The following is a 22,876-nucleotide window of genomic DNA, read 5'->3' on the forward strand; positions in this document are numbered from 1 at the left end:
AGCCGTTAAGGAAAGCTGCAGACCAGAATCAGAATAGGTCTCTGGGAGGATATGAGGGGGACTCTAGCTAAGACTTCTAGTAGCAGGGACCATGGAGACTGAAGAGGATACCTTTTATCTAGACAAAACTCCTAGTGGACAGAGGGAATCACCAAATCACCTACAAAAAACTCCATTCAAAACTTACTCTGCCTTCAAGACCTGCAGGGAGAAAATAGAACAGATAGAGCAGCAATTGAGGGAATGTCCAACAAAAGCTGGGCCCAACCCTAAGACCCATCCCATGGAAGAAAGCCAACTCTTATCATTAACAATACTCTGATATGCTTGTAGATAGGACCCTACCAGAGGTGTTCGCTTAGAGGCTCCACCCAGAAACAGCTTGAAACAGATACCGAGACTCACAGCCAAACATTGGGCAAAGCATAGGGAGTCTACTTGAAAAGAGGGGGGGAAGGATAAATGGACCTAGAGGTGTCAAAAGGTCCACAAGAAGACCATCAGAGACAATCAACCAGGACCCAGAGGGACCTATGGAGTCTGAAGCACCAACCAAGATAATGCATGGTCTGGACCTAGGTCCTCTGCTTATAAATAGCCAATGGGCATCTTAGGTTTCATGTGGGCTCTCTATTTAGGGGAGTGGGGGATATCTCTGACATGGACTATGTTGCCTGTTTTTAGATAACTTCCCCATGATGTGATTGTCCTGCCAGGCCACAGGGGAGGAAGACAAACTCAGTCCTTGTGTGAATAGATGATCTGGGGTGTCTTGGTGGGTGGGGGGCTCCCCTATTCTGCAGAATATGGAAGGGGGATGTGGAAGGGAAGGTGGGACTGGGAGGAAAGGAGAGAGTGGCCTATGACCGAGATATAAATTGAATTAATAAAAAAATAAATAAAATGGAAAAACTGTCAAAGTAACTTAAAGGGGCTTCATTGTCTAATTAATTAATTAATTTGGAGTCATGTCTACTTTGCAGTCTTTGCTCATTGGAGCTTGATAGGTCATATTGGCCTTAAACTCACATCAACCTCCCTGCCTCTGCTTCTTGAATGCTAGGATTCTAGACATGAATCACTGTGCCTGGCCAACAGTGCTGTATTTGTGATGGCTTCAAAGGTATCACTAAGGAGGCATATTCATTCAACAATTTAAATGCTTAATATGAACCAGGCACAGGTTTGCATTCTCCTGGGGAAAGAAAAGTACTAGGTAAATCCTACATTATGTTAGAAAGTGTTATGATTCACAGTAATTATTATTGTTTAATTGTGCTGTGAGAAAGATGATAAGTGGAGGTTATGAGGGCATCAGGAGTTGTGAAGGGTCAGGGTAGGTCACAATGAGGATATCAAATTGGGATGGAAACTTGAAGATTTTGGGCAGCCAGCTATTATTTGAGGCTTTGAAGGGAAAGCCCTTCTGGTGGAGTGAACAGTTAGTGCAGAGGACTAAAGGTGAAGGAGATTATTTGGTGACTAGATGTCAAGATCCAAAGAAAACATCGATCTCTAAGTAGGGTCAGGGACTGATTATGAAGATTCCTATGTTATAGCTGGACATGGTGGCGCACGCCATTCCAGCACTCTGGGAGGCAGAGGCAGGCAGAGCTCAAGGCCAGCCTGGTGTACAAAGTGAGTCCAGGACAGCCAAGGCTACACAGAGAAACCCTGTCTTGAGAAACCAAAACTAAACCAAACAAACCAACAACTCCTATGTTATAAAAAAAAAATTGAGATGGTGGAGAGATGGCTCAACAGTCAAGAGAGAGTACTGCTATTACAGAGGTTCTGAGTTGGGTTCCAGCAAAGAGAAAGGGGCACTCGGTAGCACACCACCACCTGCAGCTCTAGTTCCAGGGAGCCCATGCCCTCTTCTGGCCTTCACAGGCAGTTGCATGCATATGTACGTACTCTCTCACACATACATACACAATTAAACATTTTTTTTTAAATCTTAAAAAAGCATTTGTGATTATAAAAAAATGAGACATTTTAAAATGACACATTTTGTTATCTTCAGCCAGGAGGCTGGAGCCTCAGCAGTACTGGAGTTATTAGCTCAATTCTGAAAGCCAGCAGGCTCAAACCCCATGAACCAACATTTCTGTTTGAATCAGAAGGCCAGAGAAAATCCATGATCCTTCTCAGATTAAGTAATGTAAGAAGTTCTTCCTTCCTTCCTTCCTTCCTTCCTTCCTTCCTTCCTTCCTTCCTTCCTTCCTTCCTTCCTTCCTTCCTTCCTTCCTTTTTTTTAAGATAGAGTTTCTCTGTGTAGCCTTGGCTGTCCTGAACCTTTCTCTGTAGACCAGGCTGTCCTCGAACTCAGAGATCTGCCTACCTCTGCCTCCTCAGTGCTGGGATTAAAGGTATGTGTCACCACCAGCTAGTTTTCTTCTTTTTCCTCCTCCTCCTCTTCTTCAGATTGTGTGTGTGTACTCATCAGTGTGCATATGAAGGCCAGAGGAGGACACTGAGTGTCCTGCTCTGTCTTGCTCCATCACTTTGTGCCTTATTCCCTTGAGACAGGGTTTCTCACTAAACTGGGAGCTGGTAGTCAGCAAGCCCCAGGAACCGTTCTGTTTTGTCATCTGCAATGCTGGGATTAAGGCTCATGTTAACACACGTGGCTTTTCCTATGGGTGCTGGGATTTTAACTCAGGTCTTCAAGTTCAGCACAGCAATTGCTCTTACAAAATGAACCATCCCCCCATCTCCTTTAAGAAGGTTTTTTGTGGTGTAGATTCTTCATACTTGGGTGGTATTTACTCCTACCTCTACCCTCTCTTTAGTCCTCCCCCTGTCCTATACTACTTACTCTGAGAATTTTATTTTTACATATGTATACACACACACACACACACACACACACACACACACACACACACGTGAGGCAAAGATGGCCTGTATAAACCTAAGAGGAGACCCTTCTTATTCATGAGAGGGCCAGGGGTTTTCTTTTGTTTAGGCCTCATCTGATGGGGTAAGGGGCACCCGCATTAGGGAGCACATTTGGCTTTTTGTCAGCTACTGATTCAAGTGATAGTCTCATCCCGAGTACAGTCTCACAGAAACTCACAGTGATATGTGGACCAAAGTTTGGGGTGCACAAAATTAACTATCACATGTCGCCTTCTAGTTACCCTGGGGAGTAGTGCATGAGAAGTCATGCTTGAAAAAGAAAACAGGATCATCTCTACCAGGGAGCAATATGAAGGGGGCCTACAGGTTGCTTACCTAACCCATCTCAAGGATTAAAAGGAAACCATATAGATTCTAGCCAGCATCCTGCTCTTGCCTCTTTTCTGTTTTTTGTTCTACTCAGTCTATATGTTTCATGTCTCCATATATCTCTCCCCTCACTTTTTCTATCTCTGTTTCTACCCTTGATCCCCACTTCCCCCATTTTTATCTTCTTTCTTTTGGGGATTCAGTTTCTCTAGTCATCATCTTTATCTTTAGCCAGGACAGGGTTAACATCATTTCTCTCTTGCCTCCGCCCCTCCAATTAAACTCAGTTCCTGTTTCTATAAATACTTAGGTGTTACTCAGAATCTCTGGCACGGTGACTTAGACCTTGAGATCTGGCGTTGGTGCAGTAAGTGGCCTCCACTCTTTGTCGTCCTATCCTGACAGTCATTCATATCTTATTCTTTTTTATTTTTTCATCTTGGCTTCTTGGTCTTGATCTCTGGTGCTCTGGTTTCTGTTTCTAGCTTGAGCTTGGCTAAGGCTTTAAGCAAGTCAGTTCACATTCCTGCCATTTCCCCTGGACTCCGGGAGTACTCAGAGCATCATCACTGGGACTTGGGGAAGGGAGAAAGGTGCACAGGTGAGAGGGCTTCCAGTGTTTATCTCCTGGATTCTTCCCCCTTCTATCACTACATCCTTCAGGCTCTTTGGAAATGCTGTTAGCCATACATCATATAGAGTATAGCATCTATCAGACATGCCCACACTCATCTTCTGACCGTAAAACCTACACGGTTACCTCACTTTCTAACAGCCCTTCTCACTGAAAAGCTAGGCTTCTGCCTTTGCTTAGGATCCTAATCCAGTCCCTGTTTTCAATGCCCACCCCCTCCTGGGATTTCTATCCAGATCCCTCCTTTGGTTGCTTTTCGTTGGCATTGAAAACTACCTGCCTTTCCAAGTGAAAGCAAAGACCTTTCCTTTTGGTCTGTGCTTCCCCATCACTGCAGAGTTTCTTCATTGCCAAGTTTTCTGAAGAACCTGTCTACACACGTTGCCTCCTCTTCTCTGTGACCTATTTTTTATCACAACAATGGATGTGTACATCAGAAATTCCCCTCATTACAGTCTGTGTCTTAAGTTTTCATCTTCCTTGTCATCCTCATCCTCTTGACAACTACTTTAGATTTTTAACTCTTATGCCTTTGTGTACACACACACACACACACACACTACTGTGTTTTGTGTGTGTATACACGTGTGAGTGTATGTACTTTGTGTATGCACAGGCCAGAGGATGTCAGACGTCATGTTCAAGTCTCCACTGTGTTCCTCTGAGACAGGATCTTTCATTGAGCTTGGAGCTGGGCTAGGGGCAACAAGCCCCAGCCATTCTCATGCACCCACCCTCTGGTTTTACCTAGGTGCTAGAATATGAATTCAAGTCCTCATGCTTGCTGTTCAGGTGTACACGCTTACACAGACAGTGCTCTTACACATGGAACCATCTCTCTGTCGCCTTTCATCTCTGTACTTCTAAATAGCACATGCCCACAGCTGCTTTTTGACCACTTTTAGGTGTCACCTGTTGATAATCTTAATTATTTCATTACCATTCTTTCTAATTTTTAAAAAAATTTACTCTATGTGTACAGGTGTTTTGCATGTATGTGTATCTCTGCATCATGTGCCTGCTTGGTGCCCTTAGAGGCCAGAAAAGGATATTGGATCCCCTCAGGTTAGAGTTATAGATGCTTGTAAGCTGCCATGTCTGAACCCAACTCTTCTGGAAGAACAGCCAGAGAGAGATCTTAAGCATGAAGTCATCTATCTAGTATCTCTACTTCCATTTTTTTTTATTGTGGTTATATTATAGAGTTTAGTTATTCTATGGTTACTCTATTATTTTTATGCAAATATTGTTCACCTGAGTGCTGCACTTTACTCTGTTTTATGTCTTAGTCTTTTGTTTCTCATAAAATATTTACTTGAGTTTCATTTCTATTTTTCTGCTAACTTATTGTTTTTTGCACCTTTGGTTGTCTCTCCATAGCTTTTTCAGAAAGACAAAGGCCTCAGTTAAACTTCCAACCCACTGTTCTTTTCATCTTGAAGGCAATCATTTGGAGAAACTGCTTCAAATGTAGGGAGATTTAAAAATTATTATTATTATTATTATTATTATTATTATTACAATTTATTCACTTTGTATCCCAGTTGTAGCACCCTCCCTTTCCCTTATTTCCTTCTGGTCCCACCCTCCCTCCTGTTTCCTCCCTTATCCCTCCTCCCTAGTCTACTGGTAGGGGAAGTCCTCCTCCCCTACTGTCTGACCCTAGCTTATCAGGTCCTATCAGGACTGCCTGGATTCTCTGCCTCTGTGGCCTGGCAAGGCTGCATCACCAGGGAGAAGTGATCAAGGATCAGGTAACAAAGTTCATGGCAGAGACTGTCTCCTTCCGTTACTAGGGAACCCACATGGAGACTGAGCTGTCTATGGGCTACATCTGAGCAGGGGGGCTATGTCCTCTCTATGCATGGTCCTTGGTTGATGCAATGAGTTTTTGAAATTCTGTCTGGGCCCAACATTTTTTGTCTTTGTTGGACTCCTTGTGGGGCTCCTGTCCCCTCTGGGTCTTTCTATCCCCCCCTTCTACCATAAGACTCCCTTTAAGCTGTCCTAAGTTTGGTTGTGAGGCTCTGCATCTGCTTCAATCCACTGCTCCATGAAGTCTTTTAGAGGACATCTGTGAGAGGCTCCTGTCCTATTCCCCCTCTTCTATTGATTCTGCTGTCTATCCTGTTTGCTCTTCTGAATGAGAATTAAGAAACTTTCCTAGGGTCCTCCTTGTTGTTTAGCTTCTTTAGGTCTGTAGATTTTAGTATGTTTGTCCTATAGTATGGCTAGTATCCACTTATAAGTGAGCATATACCATGCATGTCTTTCTGCTTCTGGGATACCTCACTCAAGATGATCTTTTCTAGTTCCCACCGTTTGCCTGCAAATTTCATGATTTCCTTGTTTTTAACAGCTGAGTAGTATTCCTTTGTGTAATTATACCACAACTTCTGTATTCATTCTTTGGTTGTAGAGAGATTTAGGGAATCCTCTGCTCTCTAGGCCAACTGACCAGCTGCTCTTTAGGCACACTGAGGAATGCATTAAAACTTTCATTTCACAGAATTCCTGTTTTCTTCCTTTTCCATGTTGCCAGAGCACATCCCGCAGTGGCTTCACCAATTTGAAGCAATGATACAGTGGCAGAGGATACAGTGACAGTGCTCCACTTACTCTATCTCTTGTCAAACTGCCCCAGTCTGGTCTAGCGTCAAGTTGTAAGGAGGGCAAGTCATTTCAGGGAGGGATGTGGGACATCTTCTGTGCTGTTTTTCTTTTGGCAACATAATAGCGCATGCCTTTGGTCCCTCCCTTGTTTCTCAAGTTTAATTCTTGAAAAATGAGGTCAAGTTGTACTCTGGTGAAAAATTGCTCATGCCAACGGACAGATCTGAATTCTGCTTCCCTGCTCACTGAGGTCCTTCATCCTGCCCCTGCCCCAACTGGGCCTGTAGATAGAGTGGGTCTGAGAATTCACACCTTTGCTTTTAATTCTAATCCCACCAGATGGTAACAGACTGGGGAATTTCGGATAAGAGGACCCAGGCTTGGCCTTTGGATGGGCCTGTCTCATCTCTCCTGAACAGGTGGCTTTTTGTCTTCTTGCACCAGGGAGCTGAGTCATCTTCCCACCTCCAGCTCCTCAAGCCGAGCTTGACTAGCCTAGGGCTCTGCTGTTGTGTTCGTGTCCTCCTGGAATTAGCTTCCCCGGAATCAGAGCTTTGCAGGGGATCCCCTGTTTGTTTTTTTTTTATCCTTGACGCCTTGGGGATAACAGCCCTGCTTCTGCCATCCCACTTCTTCAATTGGCCTAAGACCTCCAGCAAGAGTCCCTGCATGCCAACGTGGTTCTGAGGGTTTTCATCCTTTCATTGATATTCAGTCAAAATGCTGACATGTGAGTCTCACCAAGTCCATTCCTAAAGATTACTTTGAGCACCTGCAGGCACACTTCCACATGGATTCCATGCGACTTTAGATATGTTTTGTATGTGGTTCCTGGGTGCTGAAGGCTTTCTCTTGATCACTGTCATGCTCCTTCCCTTTAGTAAATGCTGAGTTGAAGAAGTCCCTTAGTGCAAATTAAGAGTAGCATCTTATTTGAACTCGTCTCCTTACCTAAATTAGAGGCCAACTTTGTATCCCATGAGTGGCTGAGCTCATGATGCTGGTGTGTGAGGCGTGGACTAAGGGTGGAGATTTCTTATCCTCCTGTCCTTGTGGTCTCAGCAGATATGTGCAAGATCTGGAAACATTCATAATGGGAAAGCTCACTTTTGAAATGTTAAAAACATTTTCCCCCCTCAGTGATAGTTTAAGGAGACATTGAGTGTAATTTAAGAGTGCCTATGGGTATTTCGGGATATTGCTTAGTTGGGTGAGTGGTTAGCTAACACACATGAATCCCTAGGTTCAATTTCCTGCACCCTATAAAGCCAGGTGTGGTGGTACATGACAGTAACCACAGTACTAAGGACGTAGAGGCAGGAGGATCAGAATAGAAAAACCTTTGAGGTTGGCCTGGACTATATGAGATTCTGTCACACACACACACACACACACCCATACAAATGTATACAAGAAGAAAGGAAGGAAGTGGGGATCACTTACTACACAGTTACCCACATTATCACACATGCTGATGGGGCAGGGATGATTAGTCAGTTTCTCCTGCTGTCCCATTCACTTGCATTTCTTGAAGGTTTGCACACTTATGTGGTCTCCTGAACCCATCCCCACCCCAACCCCACCTGGGACCTCTGCTCCATAGACTGCCAGGCACCCAGAAGGTAGGGTGGTTGGGTTGTCTCCAGGCCCCCACTCATCACTGTCTCACTACTTCTCACTTTCAGGGGGCTAGGCTGAACTCTGACCTCCATGGCCTTGGCACGGGCCAACAGCCCCCAGGAGGCATTGCTCTGGGCCTTGAACGACCTTGAGGAGAAAAGCTTCAAGATGCTGAAGTTCCACTTACGGGATGTGACCCCTCTGGCCCGAGGGGAACTGGAGGGTCTGAGTCAGGTGGAGCTGGCCTCAAAACTGATTTCAATGTATGGAGCACAGGAAGCTGTGAGAGTGCTGAGCAGGAGCTTGCAGGCCATGAACTTGAGGGAGCTCGTAGACTACCTCAGCCAGGTTTGTCTGAATGGTGAGTGCAGCCCAAGGGATAGAAGTGAGGGTAGCACCAAAGATACCCCAGGTACCCCACAGACTCTTATAGTCTGTAATTTATGCCTTTCCTTAAGCTGCCCAGTCCTTTGGGACCCCCAGAGCTCCCAGAATCTTAGTCTTCAGATAAGAACTCTGAAGAATGCTGTTTTCAGATCCTGGGCTGATGACAGGATCATCTTAAGACTAAAGCGCCCCTCTTCCTGCCTGTAGTTGCCACGTGGAGATACTGGAGAAGGGGAGGGCACGTAGAAGGGGCATGCTGATGCGGCACAGTGTTGGTGGAGTGATTTCCTCTCACTAGGAGAACAGCATCAGGCTATATGGGTCACCCCCCCACCCCCCGTAAAAGGCAGTGAGGCTGCTCTTTACAGAGGGGTCGGTGGGACAGTGTGAACCTAGACAGCAATGGAGCGAAATAGCCGCCTGCTCCTTCTTTTGGGATGCAGGTTGAGGGGCGCTGTGGGCACTTGTAATTGTTTCCAGTTTCCTTTCATTCCTGAGACCTCCCAAGCTGTAGAAATGGAAGCAGACAAGCTAGGATGATGTCAGTGCTTGGAACACAAGTGTAAGAACCTTAGTTCAAATAGCGGAGTCCATGATTTTTTTTTTTTTTAGCTGAGCATGTGATGGTGCGTGGTGTTTTTCATTTGTTTGTTTTGTTTTTTCTATTTTGTTTTTTTATTTTTTGTTTCTCTGAGACAGAGTTTCTCTGTATAACAACCCTGGCTGTTCTGGAAGTGGCTCCTGGCACTGGGTAGACCAGGCTGGCCTCCAACTCACAGAGATTCACCTGCCTCTGCCTCCCCAGCACTGAGGTTAAAGGTGTGAACCACTTATAATCCCAGTGTTGGGAAGGCAGAGACAGGAGGGTCTAGTAAACTTACTGGCTAGCCAGCCTAGTCTCCTTGAGCCCCTGACTCCACGAGAAACCCCAGCCCGCACCTGAGGAACTTTATCTGCCACATACACACATTCACAGATACACACAAATGGAGGTGGGGAGAGGAGGAGAAAGAGAAAGGAGAAGAGAGGAGGAGAGGAGAGGGGAGGAAAGGGAGAGGAGGGGAGGGGAGGGAAAGGGAGAAAGTGAGGTCCTAAAGTCATGGCTTTACTCAGCTGGTGGGTTGTCTTTAGCTCTGGCCCACCGTCTTTACCAGGAGCAGACTCCAGTTACTTAAGTTTTCAGCTTAACTTCTCTCTTCTCTTTGTCCTCACCTGGCCCCATGCGATTTCACAGGACTTCTCAAGAATGTACACATTGTCACACACACATGTTGAGATATGCATTCCCCTTCTTCCACACAATGTACACCCTCTGTCAGCATATTCTTACGAGCATGTGTAGATACAAATATACTCACAAAACATGCCCCCACCCCACGTGTGCTCGCACCACAGTTTCACTTCATGAAGCCACAAATATAATCTTCAAAGCAATACAAGTTAGAGAGGAGCAGCTGATGAGACTAAAGAGCAAACTTAGGGTTTGAAGGGTTTATTTTGCCTGTTATTGTTGTTCCCATTCAACACTCGGAACCCCATTTGTGTTACTCAGATTACAGAGAAATCTACCGGGAGCATGTGCGCTGCTTGAAAGAGAGGCAAGACTGGGATATTAACAGCAGCTACCACGAGCTGCTCCTGGTAGCCACGTCTGGCTCAGGGAGTGCGGGATCACAGTCCTGTTCTGACCTGGAACAGTTGAAACCTGTCCAGGTAGAGGCTTTATTCACTCCAGAGGCGGAGTCCAACTCAACCCTGCCCACAGTGGTGATTCGAGGCTCAGCGGGCACTGGAAAGACAACCCTGGTCAAAAAACTGGTGCAGGACTGGGCCCAAGGGACCCCGAGCCTAGGCCGGTTTGATTATGTCTTCTACGTGAGCTGTAGAGAAATGGCCCTGCTGCCCGAGTGCGACCTGCCCAACCTCATCTGCTGGTGTTGCGGAGATGATCAGGCCCCGGTCGCAGAGATTCTGAGGGAGCAGAAGCGACTCCTGTTCATCCTGGATGGCTATGACGAGTTACAGAAGTCCAGTCGTGCGGAGTGCGTACTACGCATTCTGATTAGCAGAAGGGAGGTGTCGTGCTTTCTTCTCATCACCACTAGGCCTCCTGCTTTGCAGAGTCTGGAGCCTATACTGGGTGAACGGCGACATTTCCATGTGTTAGGCTTCTCTGAGGAGGAGAGGAAGAACTACTTCAGCTTTTATTTTTCGGACAAGGAGCAAGCAAGGAATGCCTTTGAGTTTGTGCAAAACAACGCTGTTCTCTATAAAGCATGCCAAGTTCCGGGCATTTGCTGGGTGGTCTGCTCCTGGCTGGAGAGGAGGATGACAAGAGGCCAAGAAGTCTCAGAGACACCTAGCAACAGTACAGACATTTTTACGGCTTATGTGTCCACCTTCCTACCCACTGATGGCAATGCGGAGAGCTCTGAGCTCACCCGGCACAAGGTCCTGAGAAGTCTGTGCTCCTTGGCCGCCGAGGGGATCCAACAACAGAGGCTGCTCTTTGAAGAAGATGTCCTCAGAAAGCACAGCCTAGATGGCCCCAGCCTCACTGCTTTCCTGAACAGCTTCGACTACCGTGAGGGGCGTGGCATCAAGAAACTCTACAGCTTTCGCCATATCAGCTTTCAGGAATTTTTCTATGCCATGTCCTTCCTGGTGAAGGAGGACCAGGGTCAGCTGGGGGAGGCAACATGCAGAGAAGTAGCTAAGCTGGTGGAACTGGACAAATTCGAAGAAGTAACTCTCAGTTTGCAGTTCTTATTTGACATGTTGAAAACAGACAGCACCTTGAGCTTGGGGCTGAAGTTCTGCTTTAAAATTGCTCCCTCAGTAAGACAGGATCTGAAGCATTTTAAAGAACAAATAGAAGCCGTAAAGTACAACAGGTCATGGGATTTGGAATTCTCTCTCTATGATTCTAAAATAAAGAAGCTCACACAAAGTATCCAGATGAAAGATGTCATCTTCAACATACAACATTCAGTTGAAAAGAACCCTGGTAAGGGGTTTTCAGTGAGCAGCAGCTTTGGTAAGGGCCAGGTGCAAAGCCCTGTCTTGGAAATTGATAATCGCACAAGGAAACAAAAGAAAGCTTCTAACGGGAAAAGCAGGGGGACAGAGGAGCCAGCCCGGAAGGTCAGAAACAGTAGGCTGACAAGCAGAGGAAAGGGGCATATAGAGATGAAGGATAAAGAGGATGGTTGTGTGGAGAGACAGGAGGATGGGGAAGGACAGAGAGTTAAAACAGATGGAGAGTTGAGAGAGCAGATGAATGAGTGGCAGAGGGAGTGAAGGACACAGAGACAAATAGAGGAAAGAATTACATAATCAAGGACCAGGAGACTTGGCATAACATGTGCAATGAATGGCTCATTGGAAGCAACCAGCGCTTGCCAGGGATATCTGAAGTTTCTAAATTAGCATCCCTCACCTGAGCTTTTCAGCACCTCCTGTAGTGTGAAGTCATTGAGTATCCCCTTCTGTGCTAATGCCATTGACTAAGACTTTAATCTTGACATTAGACTCTTTTCAAATAAAATGAATTGTTTAATAGAGTGAGAATCATATGCATTCTGTAAAATGTGGGTATATATGGAACACATCTGCCAACATGTGTAGGAAATATGCTGGGGAATAATGGAAAGTCCTCTTGACTCTGTATTTGTGTTCACGTGTTGCTTAAATAAAGAGTAGCTTCCTATTCTTTCTAGAGGCTTCCATACTACTCTTTTATTAGAAGTGGGTCATGGGTGATCATGGCCCTAAACACTGGTCTTGGAATTTCTACTTTGCATTGACTTGACTTAATTCTGTACCAGTATGATCACTGTTAGTCCCAGCTATGCCATTAAGTGACTTTTTTTAAAATGCAAAGATGTTGCAGTTCCAAGAATGGGTACATCACCCTTTCCTGTTGTTGGTCTCTCTATAGAGAAGAAGGAAAACAAAGAAAAGGATTCTTGCTTAGGTATAATGAGCTGATTGAACTCATTTCATAGTTGAGGAACTTGACTCATCTATTTCTTAGGTTCCTCAGAAAGTTCTCGGCCCTCATATCACAGGCCTGAATAGGCTGCCAGCAAGACCCGTAGTCCTGCCTAGTGGCCATTCTGCCCCCAGTGCCACTGAGTTTGGGTCCCTTAGGGCCCCACAGAAAACCTACAACCAAGACTCTTGCTTTTCTTATTTTTCCCCATGAGTTGATCCCACAGGCAGCAATTCCAGTCATCTGCCGTACATGCCCAGATGTCTGGGTCCAAGGAACTCAGCCTTGAATGGTGAACTTAGGACACAGTAGCCCTAACTGTTACATAGTTTCCAAATCATGAGTGTGTTGGCTTGGCATTTGACAATCAAGTCCATGGTAAGTTGAACCCACAGATTGTGTGTATACATAGAACATGGATAAGAAACAGTCTGCGTGAGCTAGGCCATGTTGTCTCCCAAAAAGTGGTGCTCCCAGAATACTAACTCTTGAATGTCATGGATGACTTGGGAATAATGAAACAGGTGTGCAGCCATATCCCTGAATGTTCACGATGCAAGGGAGGCCTGTTTAAGCAATATGAACCTAACACACAATTATGACTTTAGACATGTTCAAAGATTTCACCAAGAAGCCACATTTAATTCAAACTGGCTTGATCAAAAGATTAAATGACCCAATACTTTTACAAAAAAGCCAGAAGACAATAAAAAGAAACTCGATTTGATTTCTAGTTTTAAACATTCCTGGCTCTATTATTTTTATTTTGAAACAGGGTCTCAGGTAGTCCAGGCTGGCCTCAAACTTACTCTGTAGTTGAGGTTAACCTTGAACTTCTGACCCTGTACCTGCATCTCCAAGATGTGGGAATTATAATTATGCTGTTCTTTCTACTAATGCCATCATGAATATTTCCTCCCTCTGTTGCTACTGGTGCTAACATACACCAGAAAATTAAGTAGAGTTAAATAATTCTGATGACCTCTTTGTTAAAGTTTTTTTATGGAGGAGAATACTTTCTATCCTGTAAAAAGCTTATTTCAGAGATGGCTCCCAGAAATATTTGAAGATTTTTTTTTCAGCTTTAAGCTGTAGGGTTAAGCTATGTAAGCAAGACAGGGACCATTCGTCCAGACTTTACCACAATGAACACAGAACCTTGAAAATTCAACACAGAATAAAAGGACATAGATTTACAAAGATAGATGATGGTGTCTTCCACCCTTTTCTGCCAAGTTAGCCCCTTCTACCAGAAAAATTAACTACTGGAAACGAGAACTCCCATGAGCCTAGAGATGGTCTTAGGGGATCTACACTAACAGGCTTCCATAAATAGTTAGCCACTCTGTACTTGGGACTGAACCTGAGCCTCACATGCGCTAGGCCAGTATGTTATGTTCCTATCCCTCTTTCACTTCCCTAGCTACCTTTTTGGGAGAGAGCATTTCACTGCTTCCCAGATTATCCTTGAACTCATTCTGTAGCCCCAAGAGGCCTCAAATTCACGATCTTCTTGCCTCAGTATCCAGAGTAGCTGGGGTTACAGGCACAGATGACCTGGCCCATCTCTAAACTAACTAATTATTGGATGTTTCTTTGCCTTTTATTTGTCACTCATAGAAACTCAAAATGGTTTGAGTTTTGCCATTTCTTCTTTTTTTTTTTAAAATAAAGACTATCTTTAAAATTTTATGTGTGTAAATATTTACTTAAATGTGTTTATGTGCATGTGCATATGCCTGGTGCCTGCATAGGAAAGTAAAGGGCACTGGATCCCCTGGAGCTAGAGTTACAGTGCGAGTGGGTGCTGGGAATTGAACTCAAGTCCTCTGTAAGAGCAGGGAGTCCTCTTAAGCACTAAGCCACCTCTCTTGTTCTGTCCTATCATTTCTTTAAAACTTTGCTTCATTGCTGAAAGCACTCTATAAACTGGACTTCAGAGCTACCTTGTTCCTTAGGAGCCTCTTGTATATACACATTAACTCTACATATTAATAAGCTATTTGTCTTTTTCATTCACCTACATTTTATTACAGGGTTCACTCTAACTGAAAAACCTACTGGATTGGCAAAAAAAAAAAATCATCTCTTTTTCTATACTACACTAGCAGTTTATAACTATGGGTAATACTTCCTGAAAAATAATAGACAGTGGAAAAATTAGATTTGATAAGCAACAAAAACTTTTATTTTTTTTTGATACAGGGTTTAATATAGTGCAGGTTGGCCTCTACATAACTCACTCTGTAGTCACTCAGCCTGTAGACTTTGAACTTTTGATTCTCCAGTCTCCAATTCCCATTGCTGGGACTACTGGCCTGTATCACCATACCTGGTTAAAAAGACTCTCTTCTTAATCAACTTTATTCCAGCTCCTCTAGGTTCTACTTTCAACTTCTTGCCAGACCTGCACAGTCCAGTTTCAGCAAGAATCCTGTTAAGTTGCCTCACAGAAACTCATGCCCTATGAAGCCAATTGCCCTGGATGTCTGATCAGGTTCTTTGCCCTCTGTGGCCCTTCAGGTGATAGCTCATCACCAAGGTCTGCCTTGAGGAAGAATCTGGTTAGGTTGGTTGAGCTAGAATCTTCACTACCACAGATATTTCCTTTCAGTGATTTTCTGTCCACAGAAGCCATCAGTTTCATGGCTGTGAACTGCTGCCAGGGATCCATAATGAATTTGCTTCTGTTTGGTACCTTTCCTGGTATTGTTGTGGTTTATGAATAAATCCATCTTCTGTTGTGTGGTTGTGTGGCCTTTCCACCACTACTCATAATCAGTCATTACCATTTGTTGTGTAGTTTGGTGGCCTCCTATCCACAATGCGTGAATCAGTCTTAATCTCCCACATGAGAAGAAGGTTAGGAAGCTGAGGTCAGTGCCTGTTGAGATCAGGCTATGTCTGCAGTAAATACAGTAAAATGAAATCTTTGGGCCTTGCCTTGCCCCAGGTGACCTCATTGTATGGAGGAGTATTTGGCTTCACTTCTATGAGTGCAGAGGTAGCATGACTCTAAGGCACTGTGCGAGGCACAGGCTAACAAACATGTCGTTCTTAAGAGCAAAATAAGCATTGAGACAGGACAGAAAGGCAGAGAGATGTAGGGGTAAGAAAGGAAAGGGGAGACCCCTCAATCTGGTTCAAGCCTCTTGCTCCTGAGAAGCAAGAATCCCAGCTCAGCTCAGTCCTCCCCATAGATACTATCAATTCCAGTGCACGCCTACCCGTCTGTTCACCCCTCTGGGTGTGGTCTTACACCTTGCTTCCACGATCCTTTGGTCTCTGACCTTGCTTTTAGACTTCCAGAGTCCTGTAGCTCACTTCTGCAGTTCTCGACACTAAGGCTTGGATCAACCCGGTGGCCCTGTGGCTTGTCTCCGCCTTGTCTCTAGCATTCTCCATCTGAGTTTCCAATATCTATCTATCCACTGCAGTGACTATCTTTGCACTTTTATCATTTTTTTCTGCATCTACCAAAGCTTCTTTAAAATTATTGAACTCTCCTGTGGCCTCTTTTACTCTTTGGTAGCTATTCTGTAACCCACACATACACACACACCACATACACGCAGTAAGTATGTGATCTTAGAGTTAATATTTGTATGTTGATGAAAAAACACAGATTTCATTACAACAAGGAGAAAACCATATGGTTTATTCTGAAGCCGAATATGAGAGACTATGGTCCAGGAACATAGGTTCAGATTTCCTCAAATCCCATTGCAACATGGTAACAGTTCCATGGTAACAGAATAAAGAACATTATAAATCAAGACACTTTCCAAATACAGCAGTGGAAACATCAGCTAGGCCAGTTCTAGCAGGATGGAGGGATCTGTGCTACAGGCCTCAGATGCATTCTGAGGATACTCCCAGTTTTTGAGCTAGTGGAAACTAGTGGTCTGCTAAATTGATGTTTCTCAAAAGTTTTTCTGAGATGGTACCAAGAGCATTAAGTCACATGTAGAAGAGGATAATGGTTATCTAAGGGGCCAGGATGGCCCCAGATGATTTTTAATTAGACACTGGACCAGCAACATTCGAACTCCTTCATGTAAGTCTAGTAATCAGTGAGTTCTACTCAGTCCATCAACTTTTGTCATAGCTTTCTGGGAACTTCCCTCTACAGAGATAAAGATTGGGAGAAAAAAGATCCTGTGTTTATTGACAGGCAGCTGTCAAGGGAAAGTTGGATGACATGGTAAAATGTAGCCAACTAAACTTATGTAACATATACATTTGTTGTTCAATAAATTCCTGCACTGTGGAAAGATAATAAAATGCCAAATGTCAGTCTTTTTGGGCATAGCACACTCATGACAGTGGACTTAGCTAAGAAAGCCTGGCAAGCCACCTGCCTCTTCTTCAAAGGGATGACTTTCCATGAAGCAGTAAGTGGGCCTATAGTGTACATTATATTGGTAAGCTGTCCTGTACTCTTTTGAGCTCATGGAGAAGCTGACTCTGAAAGTGGGGCTGTGCCTACTGCTTTATAGACCCAAGTATGTTTGCTGTAAAGTGTGCTCCAAAGCCACTTGTTTAGAGATAGGCTGGTCTTCCTAACACTGTAAAATGCTGGTCAAAACAACCCAAGTGTAAAACCACTATGTCTAATAATAGCTGGAAGGGAAAATATTTCTAACAGATATTATTGTTTACAATATAAGATCCCCACAGTGAGAAAGAGAGCAAGAAGTTCAGCCATGGGCACTCAACTGGAAAGTCCAGTTAGCTGGAGACTGCCCCAACTTCTTCAAGTTGTTTTCTGCTAGATGTTGTAAACATTTTATCTAATCTCTCTCTCTGCCTCTCTGTCTCTGTCTCTCTCCTCCACTTTGGCTTACCATTACCTAAAAAACTCACTTACCCAAAACTGAAAGTATGGCTATTGTAGGTCATTCTGGCTGAACAAAATAGGGCTTTCTGCAGATACTGAATTCATTGGCACCTTAATCTCAGACTTCCACATCTAGGATTATGGAAAATAAATTTCTCTTGTTCACAAGCCACTCAGTTTATTCGGTTTTATTTTAACTCTCAGATGGACTTAGATATGATATGAACTTCTATCAGTTTCTGGTTTTCTTTAACATGAATATTAGGCATTTAAAACAGTAGTTAATTTTGAACATACAGTCTCTTTCTGATCTAAGGTCTTACTGATAGGCTGAAAGTTAGTCTTCCTAAATGGAACTTTAAACATTGTTTAGGATAAATAAACAAAAGATAACTATTTGCACGTATGTGTTGGATAGTTTGTTGAGCAGTGACTAATCATGTGTTAAATAAATTGCAATTCATAAATTTTCATTCACAAACTGATAATCATTTTAAAAAGTCCATCTGGGAATTTTGTGAATAGTAATAATAAAACCGCAACAAACAAATAGACAAAGGTACATGCTGACATCAAAGCTTTAATGAATATTGGAATGTTTAGAGACTGCTTTGAGTTCAGTCTGAGATAAAGGTGTAATGGTCTCCCTTTGTCTGTGGGGGTACTTTCACAGCAGGTGCCTGAAATCACACATAGCCCTGGACCCAGTATGTTATGTGTTTTTACTGTGTATACATATATACCTATGAGACAGTTCATTTAACTTATTTAATCTTACTTTTTTTGAGACAGTTTTACATAGCCCAGGCTGACCTTGAACCCTGATCCTCTTGCTTCCATCTTCCCTCTCAGGTGCTGAGATTACAAGCCTGTGTCACCATGCCCAGGTTACATGGTGATAAGGATCGAACCCAGGGCTTTTTCCATGGTAGGCAAGTACCCCACCAACCAAGCTAGTGGCCACATCCAAGTTTAAATTGTAAGTTACATGTAGCAAGACACTAGCTGCTATAACTACTATTAATAAAAAGCAATTGAAATGTTGGGATAAGATCTATGTGAATATTATTTCTTTATAAAATGTATTACTGCAATGTGTTCATTCTTCTTCCTATGATGGTCTGAAATAATATGATGCCTATTAGACAAGATGCAGGGCATGCATGGCACAGGCATTGTGATGTGGTGTCAGGCCACTGAGTAAGTGCTACTTGAGCATAGCACCATGCAACAGTGAATGCTGGACAGATGAGCTGGTGATGGAGTTGGCAGCTAAGGATCTGGCAGTTAGGTAAGGTGTGCAGTATGCTTGTGCTGGACAGTGGATGCCTACCGTCTCTGGCAGGTCACACAGCGATCGCATGAGATTTCATCACAGTACTTAGAACAGTGTGCGATTTAAAATGTATGAGTTTTTCCGGGCTTTGTTAACTGTAGGTGGAAAAACTGAAAAAAGGAAAATCATGGCCAACAGGGGTATTACATTGAGTTTATATCACAAAGCTTATCTATCTATCTATCTATCTATCTATCTATCTATCTAGACAGAGTCTTACTAGGTAGTCTAGACTGGCCTGGGACTTGTAATCTTCCCAAGTAGCTGAAATTACAAGTGTGTGTTGACACCCTTGGCCTACAATTGAAATTTTATATAAGGATGATGGAAACTGGAGGAGGGAAGTTATAAATTTATAGTTACATATCAAGGCTTTGACAGACACAAATAAATCCTGGGCATGTATTTTACCTGCATTGGACCAATGAGATTTACTAAAAATATTAGGGACACTCAATGGGGATTAAATAAACCTGGTTCCACATATCTGTTTAAGTTACATTTATTTATTTACTAATGTTCATATGTGTATGTGTGTGTATGTGTGTGTATGTGTGTGTTGAGACAATATTTCATTGAATTACCCAGGCTAGCCTAGAATTCCTGACAGTTTAATTGTATTGTCTAGAATTCTATACAGCTTAATTGACCATTTTTATATAATTTGTTATTAATTAATTATTAAAATTAAAGTCTATTTAAAGATGTTGTTTACAATACCGTTCATGGACAAATATTAAAAAAAACCTCAATAAAATATTTCTTTGAAGCAAATTGAGAACAACAATGTATAAAATTATGACGGAGTGGGATTTTTTTAAGGTATGGTTTCTTTCAAGGCTGGCTCAATATGCAGAGATCAATGAATACAACTTGTTACATCCACAGACCGAGAAGAAAAATTATGTGGTCATATTAACAAATGCAGAGAAAATACTATACAAACCCTCCATTCATTCACAATAAAAACTTGCAGCAACAGAGGCTGTAGCTCAGAGGTACGGCACTTGCATAGCCTGAGTGAAGTCCTGGATTTGATCCAAAGCACCATGAGAAAAAGAAAAAAATAACTCTCAAGAGATTAGGAAGAGTGAAAAATGCCCTCAGTTTGATAAGAACATCTAGAAAACCTGTGGTCATTTCCATGAGAATCACCCCCCCCCCCCATAGGTTTGTATATTTGGTGCTTGGTTCCTACTTGGTGGAACAGTTTGGGAAGGATTAGGAGGTATTGCCTTTGAAGAAAGTGTGTCACTGGGGGTGGACTTTGAGATTTCCAAAGTCCACACCTGCCCCAGTTTTTCTCTCTCTGCCTCCCTATCAGGAATAAGTTCTCAGCAACTGCTCCAGTACCATGCCTGCCTGTTTGAAGCCTTGCTTCCTGCTGTAATGTTCATGGACTAACCCTCTTAAACTGTAAGCAACCCTCCCCCCCCAATTAAATACTTCCTTTTATAAGTTGCTTTGGTCATAGGGTCTTTTCACAGGAATAGAACAGTAACTAAGACAAAGCCTTGTGGCTTGAGGTATTCATAGTTCTGAGACATGAAATGCCGTAAGACCAGAAACAAGGTAAGAATGTCCTCTCTAATATTCTATTCAGTATTGGAAGGACACCCTAGTGATGCAATAAGACAAGAAAAAACTTATTCCATATGAGAGGGAAGAAGTGAAACTATCCTTCTTCACAGATGATATACTTGCCTATGTAGAAAATTCCAAAGAATTTATTTTGAAATGTTTTTCTAAAGTGACTGAGTGACTTATATATGTTAATTATATATGATATCATGTAATAAATGACTAATAAGTCAAGGGATATAAGCTTAATATGCAAGAGTTCATTGCTTTCTTAATTTGCACTTGGAATTTGAAATTAAAAACACAACAACAAGCCAGGCAGGATACTGCATACCTGTAGTGCCACTGTGTGGGAGGCTGACATGGGAGGATCATCAGTGCCCCGAAGTACAAGGTCATTATGGCTGACACAGTGAACCCTTGTCTCAAAAACCAAAACAAGAGACCTCCCACTCACCTGAGCACTAAGAATGGAATTACCTAAGCATACATCTAGTGAAATATATATGAGATTTCTGAGAGAAAATCTGCAAAATGCTGAAGTGAAAAGTCTAAATAAATGGAGAGTGATTCCATATTCATAATAGGAAGGGTAAATATTGTTATGATGTCATCCCTATATCTGCTGGGCCTGAGACATTGGCCCCATTGTTTGGTTAAGTCAGTTTGGACTAACTCCTAAATATCCCGATTTTTACATAAGGTCTATGAGAATAAATAAGAATAACTTTATTTCACTTAAAATTAATAGGACTTAAAAAATTCTTTTGATTACTCACTAAGTTCAGCTACTGATACCATATATGCATGGGTGTGGGACAGTCCATTGGATCATGTAGACCTACCAGTTGCCATATTCTCAATAAAGAATGATTTTTCTCTCCCCTAGCAGTGATGCTGGTTAAAGCCCATGGCTGCAAAGGTGATAGGCCCCAAGGCAGAACCTTCCATTGTTCTTTTGTTAAATGGTCATGCTGCCCATTTGTCTTAAAAATGTTAATATTTAAAGGCTTGGACTGCTCCCAGATTGGCCAGCAAAGCTTCTTGTTCTGCAGTGGGCAGCAGTTGATGGAGATATTTGTACTGAGAATGAGGCTGGGTGAGCAACCCAAATTTTGATGTTCCCAAAGTATTTTTAGAAAATTTGATGATAACCAGGTTTGCAACAAAGTCACTTTACACATTCTGTAATGGCGGACAGGATGTCCACCTCTGATAAGATCCTTCCTTGGATCAGTTTGCTCTCGCTCAAGCCTGCATCCCTCCTCCCCTTCTCAGGTCCTATTTATAGCATTAATTCAATCTTCCCTTTCCATTTCTTAAAGTCAGGCCAATTCAGTTCGTCATCTCCCTATTTTTAATTTCTTTTAAAATTTTTTTTCTGACTAAAACGCTCAATCCCCTCCGGAAAGGCAAAGAGGATGGACATCAGAAGAAGAAGAAAACAGGAAACAAGTTAGGAACCTGCCACAGAGGGCCTCTGAAAGGCTCTGCCCTACAGACTATCAAAGCAGATGCTGAGACTTATGGCCAACTGTTGGGCAGAGTGCAGGGAATCTTATGAAAGAAGTGGGAAACAGTAAGATCTGGAGAGGACAGGAACTCCACAAGGAGAGCAACAGAACCAGAAAATCTGAGCACAGGGGACTTTCCTGAGATTAATACTCCAACCAAGGTCTATGCATGGAGATAACCTAGGACCCGGGCACAGATGTAGCTCATGGCAGTTCAATATCCAAGTGGGTTACATAGTAATGGGAAGAGGGACTGTCTCTGACATGAACTCAGTGGTTGGCTCTTTGATCACCTCCCCCTGAGGGGGGAGCAGCCTTACCAGGCCACAGAAGAGGACAAGGCAGCCACTCCTGATGAGATCTGATAGACTAAGATCGGAAGGAAGGAGAGGGGAACCTCCCCTATCAGGGGACTTGGGGAGGGGCATGCGTGAAGAAGGGGGAGGGAAGGTGAGATTAGGAGGGGAGGAGGGAGGAGCTTATGGAGGGATACAAAGTGAATAAAGTGTAATTAATAAAAGTTAGAAAAAATAAAAGCTTATTTAGAAGTGAAAAAAATAAATTTTTAAAAATCATTTATTACATTTTATTCAATTTGTGTTCCAGCTGTGGCCCCCTCCCTCATCTCCTCTCAATTCCACCTTCCCTCCCTCTTCTCCCCCTATTCCCTTCTTCTAGTCCACTGATAGAGGAGGTCTTCCTTCCCTTCTATTTGACCCTAGCCTATCAGGTCTCATCAGGTCTGGTTACTTTGTCTTTCTCTGTGGCCTGGCAAGGCTGCATCCCCAGCAGGGGGCGGTGATCAGAAAGCCTGCTACTGAGTTCTTGCCAGAAAAAGTCCCTGATCCCTTAACTAGGGACCCTTCTTGGAGACTGAGTCTATGGGCTACATCTGAGCCGGGGTTTTAGGTCCTTTCCATTCCCAAAGAAGGTAAATAACAAGGAAGAATTTAGGAATATGCTCAATCCTCATTAAGAAGGACAAACCCGATAGACATCAGAAGCAGGAGAAGTCAGGGAACAGGACAGGAACACAGAGGGCCTCTGAAAGACTCTGCTGATCAAGGTATCAAAGCAGAGGCTGAGACTCAGCCAAACTTTGGGCACAGTGTAGGGAATCTTA

At 43.3% G+C, this 22,876-nt stretch overlaps 1 protein-coding gene across 1 annotated transcript; it reads left to right on the top strand.

Annotated features, from left to right (window-relative positions):
- Window positions 1-3,562: 3,562 nt before the first annotated feature.
- Nlrp10 (NLR family pyrin domain containing 10) lies at window positions 3,563-12,222 on the top strand. The gene is made up of 3 exons (XM_021661960.2): window positions 3,563-3,601; window positions 8,167-8,462; window positions 10,041-12,222. The coding sequence occupies exons 2-3, from the start codon at window positions 8,192-8,194 to the stop codon at window positions 11,786-11,788; spliced, it is 2,019 nt and encodes a 672-aa protein (XP_021517635.2). The 5' UTR covers window positions 3,563-3,601; window positions 8,167-8,191; the 3' UTR covers window positions 11,789-12,222.
- Window positions 12,223-22,876: the final 10,654 nt, after the last annotated feature.

This window comes from Meriones unguiculatus, chromosome 14, assembly GCF_030254825.1.
Source record: "Meriones unguiculatus strain TT.TT164.6M chromosome 14, Bangor_MerUng_6.1, whole genome shotgun sequence".
In the NCBI taxonomy this organism is placed as follows: Eukaryota; Metazoa; Chordata; class Mammalia; order Rodentia; family Muridae; genus Meriones; species Meriones unguiculatus.

Coding starts and splice junctions, on each gene's coding strand:
- Nlrp10 (XM_021661960.2), top strand. CDS start 8,192: ATGGCCTTGGCACGGGCCAACAGCCCCCAGGAGGCATTGCTCTGGGCC. Junction 8,463..10,040: donor CAGCCAGGTTTGTCTGAATG/GTGAGTGCAGCC, acceptor TGTGTTACTCAG/ATTACAGAGAAATCTACCGG.